The 7,030-nt window shown below is 31.0% G+C and overlaps 1 protein-coding gene across 2 annotated transcripts in view; it reads right to left on the bottom strand.

The window, feature by feature from the left end:
- The window catches only part of LOC106458613 (structural maintenance of chromosomes flexible hinge domain-containing protein 1-like), a 94,280-nt gene that overhangs the window by 65,307 nt on the left and 21,943 nt on the right, over positions 1–7,030 (bottom strand). For both annotated transcript variants that reach the window (XM_013918136.2, XM_022384887.1), the window contains exons 9-16: positions 6,249–6,348; positions 5,563–5,767; positions 4,854–5,037; positions 4,320–4,443; positions 3,684–3,878; positions 2,415–2,528; positions 1,631–1,737; positions 799–881 (exon numbers count right to left, since the gene is read on the bottom strand). In XM_013918136.2, the coding sequence (XP_013773590.1) occupies positions 799–881; positions 1,631–1,737; positions 2,415–2,528; positions 3,684–3,878; positions 4,320–4,443; positions 4,854–5,037; positions 5,563–5,767; positions 6,249–6,348 (1,112 nt within the window). The remainder of the gene's footprint in view (positions 1–798; positions 882–1,630; positions 1,738–2,414; positions 2,529–3,683; positions 3,879–4,319; positions 4,444–4,853; positions 5,038–5,562; positions 5,768–6,248; positions 6,349–7,030) is intronic.

Below are 7,030 nucleotides of genomic sequence, written 5' to 3'. Positions count from 1 at the left end.
ACAAATTCCCTTACCTCTCAAAATTGTCCTGGCTTTCTAACTATGTGATAAAAGTCGTTACAAATTCATCCAAGCTAGTCGTTAACTTTCTCATGGGAACGATGTTGGTACTCTGAGTGAAACTGACATTTAACCATTCAGAACAAAACGTTATATAATGCATCATTTGATAGATGAAAACCTTGACTTTCTATTGGTTATAGGTAATATATAATTAAACGTAAGAGAGAACTATGAACAAACTTTGAAAGAGAGGATGTGACAGGAGGGATCTGATTTTCTATTTAATAGCTCTGTAACCAAACAAAATTGATAAATTTAAAAATTATGGTTTGTCTGAGCAATGGCACTTTTAAAGAGAGTGATTTACATTTAATTTCGCACTTTTTCAAGGGGTGGTGGATAAACTAGGGATGATGAAATGCTAAGAAAAAATGTGTCACACTAGGGGAAATTCAGGATTTTTTTTAATATTGCCTTGTAGACTTAAGAACTTAAAACTCATATACTATTAAAATATGGATTATTAGCTGAGATTTTATGCTATTCTAATTGGTATAACATAAACAAAAAGTGGTTTAATAAAACTTTGAATGTAAGACACTAAAACCTTGTGTCATTGCAGTAAAGGATACCCGTAACAATAGGGTTAATAAGTGTTTTTTGACAAAAAAGTTATATACATAAACAAACAACATGGTAGAAAAAAAACTGATGTAACCTGAACATTACCCAAACAGAATCTTATACCCACAAGTTTTCTTGAGTCTGTACATTACACACACAAAATCTTCATACCTATGAGTTTCCCTACTGGTATCTTTTCTGCATTCTTCACTTCATTTCCTTCAGGCCATGAAATAGTTAGTTTGTCAGGTAACCTACAGAAAAATTACAGTAGAGTTTTCAAATCTTTACACACAGAGATATATATACATTGAACAACATTATACAAAACTACCAACCAGGGCTATGTCAAATGTATTTCTTTCGAACAATCTGATGCTCCGACATTCAACAGTTCCTTTAAAGAAACTTAAGATCTTGCATTACTAGTTTCACACAGGTTGTTTTCTGTTCAAATAAAAAACTAAAGTTGTTGTTGTATCTGATGATGCCAGGTTAACCTGGGGAAACATTATAACTACACACATCATACTCTGTTTATTCCAAAATTAAACTTTTTTTTTTGCCCGATTTAACCTTTACTTCCCTAACTGAAAAATTTCCCTGCTGTGAAAAGTATTTTATAGGTAGGAACACACAACTCAGAATTAATTACAATGTGTCCCAAAAGTTGGTTCTCATATGAAAATCCCTTCTTTTTGTTTACTGGTGCAACCATTATTCAAACACATCTTTCATATTAGAACAAGAAAACATTATTTCAACATGAACACGCCAAGTTCCTTGTCTAGGGAATGCAAATTTCAAAGGAAAGTTTCACCGATGCTTTTCCCCACATCCCATCAAGCATGCTATTTGCTGTCCCAAGAATATGAACACCTGTATATTACGTTTTGTGTGATAACTGAGTTGTTGTTTTTTTTTCTACAGAAACTGATGTTTTAGAAGCAGTAGTTGAACAATCTGGATAAAGTTGAATAACTCAATATGGATTTACACTTACTTTTCCTCTTCATCAGATATAATTTTCTTAATACCCTCTTCTCCAATCTTCCTGTCTAGCTTGGCCAAAGGATAAATTTTACTTTCACTGTAAAGATAGGATGGTTCCTGTAAAAGAAAAGTAAATATATATTACTGTGGGCTACGTAACAAGGCAAAATTGTTCTTACATTTCCATATAGACTTTAAACAATATGCCACAGTTTAAAAACCATTTCTTACACAAACATAATGTACTGTGTAACTGCGAGTTTATGAACATTATTTGTTACTGTTAATTATAAATATTAGTTTCAATCCAAACACTACACCATGCAATAAACAAACAGAAGGTTATTATATTTTCTAATAGTTAGTTATTACATCATCTGATAATACTAAATAAAGATTAGTTTATATTCAAATGAGATATCACACAATGAGCTACCAGAAGGGTAAATTACTATTTCTCTAAAAAAAAATCAGTACAAGGTTCTGATAGTTACGATTACATTAAAAAATAATCTTTTTCTGCTACAGAAGAGACTATAAACTGTATGATTCTATATTCAGAAAAAAAATTTGATAAAACAATTACTACATTTTACATCTCAGTATTTTCACGTTCAAATCTAACTATAAGCAAAAAAAAAGTAAAAAGTACAGAGAACATTTATTTTTATTCAGGTTTGTTACATTTTGAAGTTATTAAAAAAAAAGGAACATTATTACTAGAACAAAATTTTCCTGGTTTTATTAAAAAATATATCCGCCATCCAGTTTTAGAAAAACAAAAGTACGAGCACCTGTTTGATTTCCATGTCTCCCCCTGTTGCAAACACATCTTCACTGTGTTCTCCAAACAAGAGAAATTTTTCGATTTTTCCAATGATAATAGGATTTGTTCTTTGTGTACGCACCTATCAAAATAAAATTCAAAATTAAAAAAAAAACGTTTTTAGAAATATTAAACACACTCATGTTATTCAACTGCTTTCTTTTTTTTAATTGTCAGGTTCCATGGTGTTTTGTTACATCTCAAGTTATTTTCCAAAATAAAAATGCAAATAATTGTGAAACAGACATGGTGAAAACAACTTCAATCAGATAAACCCGCTGTCAACTTCTTTTCACTACCAGATGTACTAATGAATAAACTATATACTGTGAAACTTTATAAATGGGGTCTAATACATATAAATTTTCAGATACATCAAAATCAAAACTTGATGAAAAATACACTACAAACTCACAGATGTTTTTACCAACAGCAGACCCACAAAATCAAAACTTCAAAACTTCTGAGTGCAGATAGTTAAAGTACACACGAAAAAAAAAGAACAAATCTTTTCCAAACCAAAAGAAAAACTCTGACACATATGACGTTGTTGTTATTTTTGCTCTTTACATGTTACATAATCAATATTAAAATTTATATACACCAAGTTAACAAAAATACAGTGAGACAGTACTCAACCTACTAGTAAAAAAAACACATGCTTACTAAATTTGTATGTGGTTTATATAATGCACTGCTGTGTGTGGTTTATAAAGGTCAGCAGCTGCCATAAAAAGCCAGTTAGTCAAGATGTTATGAGGAAAAACAGTTCATAAAACTTCAAAAGAGAATGTTACTGGATGCAGCATTGGTAGTATGAGTGCCAGAAACATTTCAATCCACCTACTTACTATATGTAACATACCAAAAAATAAAATACTAATAGTAGAGATGATGATGTGGAATACTGGCTTGATTGCCCAAAATCAACTAATTACTGGTTCTCAGAGGATTTCAAATTTGGTGTGAGCTTGTGAAGCCTCACATATGACATTAAATCCAACACTCAGAAAATTAATAAGAACTACAGTTCAGCAGAGTCTGTTATTACAATTAAAGCAAGCAAGTGATAACATGGAAATTATCAGTTACCAGTTCTCTAGTTTTAAGCCTCTATGAAAGACATTCCAACTCAACTGTTAGATAAGATCTGTTAAAGTCTACTGAAAAAAAAAAAAAGAAGAGAGAGAGAGTAAGAAAGAGAAAGCCCACAAATAATTCATAAGACAATACTTACTAGTTGTCCTTTCTTATACACTCTGCCATCCCACTCAATGGCATAAAACATTGCCCATGGATATTGCTTGTGTTTCTGAACATCAGAACGAGAGGTGTATCCATGAAAGTTTCGGAACATCACCTGCTTGTCATACTGTTCGTTGCAAGTCTTCAACCACTCTTGGAATTCCTTTGAAATTACCCCTCTTTTTAACTAGATTAAACCAGGAATATGAATTAAAAATACTTTATTAGATTTGTTACATTTCAACTTAAAAAACATTACAATGCAAACTACAGGAACATATCATCATTTCATTTCATGATAACAAGTAATACTTTAGTAATTAATAATCATCTGCTTACTTTTTTTAATTAACAATTATCACACAATAAATATTTTGACTGCTCATCACAATATATACAGAGCAACAATACATTTTTTTATTGATCTGAAGCCTCAGTATCCATGAAATCTATTTAGAATCACAGTGAAAACATTTAACTTACTTTTACAATGAAACATAAAAACCAATATCATCAATGTGTTGCTGCATATTTTCACCATGAAAGTAACTTTTCAATAACACTAATCTTTAAATTAATTGGTATTTACGTTCTTCTTTTACACAAGTTGATATTCACTTTTTCTTACTTGGCCATCAACCACGTGAACAAAATTGGTATTCTTGTCCAACAGTTGTCTCTCCAAATCAATGAATGTCTGTTTATTTGTGGTTACATGAACACTGTCATCAGTCCAAAGCACTCCAGACACTCTGTTAAAGTAAAAAAAAAAATACAACCTTGAACACAATCCACTTTTTAATTGTACACTCACATCAATTTAACACATGTTGGATGAAAAGTTTTCTCTTATCACTTAAAAGACACGATGTATTCACTTCAAGAATTTTGGTGAGCTTTATATGATCCCAATATTCATTACAGTAGCAAAGATGTTAAAAATCAATGGATTCAAATATTATAAAATATTTGCTTTTGTGAGACTATGTACTTCTAGCCAGCCTGGTTGAGTGATTAGCTGCATTGTTCCTTCCCATAAATTTTAGTTCTGGCCATGTAGGTGACTACTGATGATAAGTGCTGACCTCTTCAGTTGAACAAAATGATTTCAAAATTAATAAAAACAAATACTTGTTATTTAAAAATATACCAAAAAAAGCACCTGTTATAACATTCTACTGGAACGTCTTTTACTTTTTTTGGAGTAGCACACCATGGAAGTTCATCAATAGTTGTATATGGTATGAGTCTGCCATTCCAAAAGCATTCAAACATGGGTCGGTTTCCTCTTCCTGGTCTCGTATCAGCCATAATAGAATCATTTTCGTCCTCTGGTTGAGGAAGTGCTAAAACATACAACAGTTAATAAATATATAAGCCTTATATATTCATTCACAAATACCAAAAGCAAAACAACAACAAAAAAACGATCACCATCACACTTGTAAAGTGAAAAATGGGAGGGAGAAAAGTTTCAGCTATAGATGAAATTAATGGTTTAACCTGAAAGTTGGATGAAATAATACATAAATATTTACACTTTGACAGATCTCAGATTTATACACTGCTTATATGCACTTGACCTCCTTATAATCAGATTAACATTGACCAAAAGACTGTGTGCACATGCCTGCTTATAGCTGTGAAACTACTGTACTTTCCAAGGAATGACATTGGGGTTGGGGGGATATAAGATCCAAACAACTGTGTCATCCCTTGGGCCCCCTACGTGCTCCACATGCTAATCTATTGATCGTAACCAAACTGGCCATACATAAGGGAGTCCATGTTCAGATCATACACGCTATGTCACATTTAACATTCTGAAAAGTGCCTTTCTTAGTAAATAAACTTTTAAATGCTATAATTACCATACGGATCGTAAGGATATGTCTCATGGTCGTATAAAAATGGGTGGTATCTGAGAAGGCCTTCTACGACTCGTTTACCATTCATCAAGCCTCGGAACTCAAAGCAGCTTGCAGCTGTTCTAATAAACTGAGTCTCCAGGTCATCAATTACATCCCTAAGATTTGTTACTTTTGGTGACTGATGACCTTTTGAATACATTTTGACCTGTAGAAATAGAAAAAAAAATGTTAGTTTTTTTTCTCTTAAGATAATGACTGTCGTGTTACACACTAAGATAAACATAACAGAAAATATAAATTTGCATTGTATGTTTGTGAAATATGTGGTAACACAAACTATAATTTTATACACAATGAGTTATTGATTACAATGACTTACAAATTCAGATATTACATTGTGTCAATTTAGTAGGGAAAAAAAACAGTAAATTTCACTGGATTGTTTAGTTGCACTTGGGATTAGAGAAGCTATTTCCCACACACATACATTACCAATTATAAAATATTTAATTTATCAAAACTAAAAATAATTGTATAGACTCATATTTCGAACAACTAACTTCTACTTGTATAATCTGAAACACAAAAAAATGAATCATTTTCATAAATTACTTCATCAACATCAAATACGATATTGTACTTAGTTTACCAATGTTAAAGCTATAGTGAAAAATCCCATAACTCACCTCTATGTCAGTAATTTTAAATTTGGAGGGAAGTTTTTGTCCTTTGTCAGGTGTTAAAATATTTCCTTTCGGTCCATGAATATAGTAATGATATGTATGCCTGAACAAAAATTAAAAATTTGTTTTAATCATTATTAAATACCTTTTTTTTTTTTCAAAGACCGAACAACATGTTTACAAAATGTCTAAAATCTTTATGAAATACAAGCCAGGTTCAGATCTCTTGACAATTTAATAATAAAACTATTATATAAAGACTTGTTTTACATAGTAATGATGTATTTATTATCCTACTGCTTTTTCCAGAAGGTAACAATAAAACACTGTCATTAAAGCAAACTGCAAGATTTTTAAAAGATTTATTAACTCTTTCTCTATCATGAGCACATACATCTAAAACATTGGCATGTGAGTGTGGAATATTTTACCACCAAAGAAAGGATACTCCTTCTTCAAACTTACAAATATTTACCATTTTCAAGTTTCAGAAAAGTAATGAAATACTAAAATGTATCTTTGTTTTCTATTATGCAAAACAAATCTTATACTATGATAACTGTTTATCTACAAAAGCAACAGTAAACAGAAATTAAAATAATTATTTTTTCTTGAAAATAAATCAAATATGTTATTTTTAAACCAACTAACTTTCCTATAACTCAAATAAAGAAAAAAGCTACAATATAATTAAAACATACAATGGTTTGTTTGTTATCTATTTTGCGCAAACCTGCGCGAGGGCTATCTGCACTAGCCGTCCCTAATTTAGCAGTGTAAGACTA

This window comes from Limulus polyphemus, unplaced genomic scaffold, assembly GCF_000517525.1.
Source record: "Limulus polyphemus unplaced genomic scaffold, Limulus_polyphemus-2.1.2 Scaffold493, whole genome shotgun sequence".
NCBI classification, from domain to species: Eukaryota; Metazoa; Arthropoda; class Merostomata; order Xiphosura; family Limulidae; genus Limulus; species Limulus polyphemus.
This window is presented reverse-complemented; position numbering and strand designations above follow the sequence as displayed.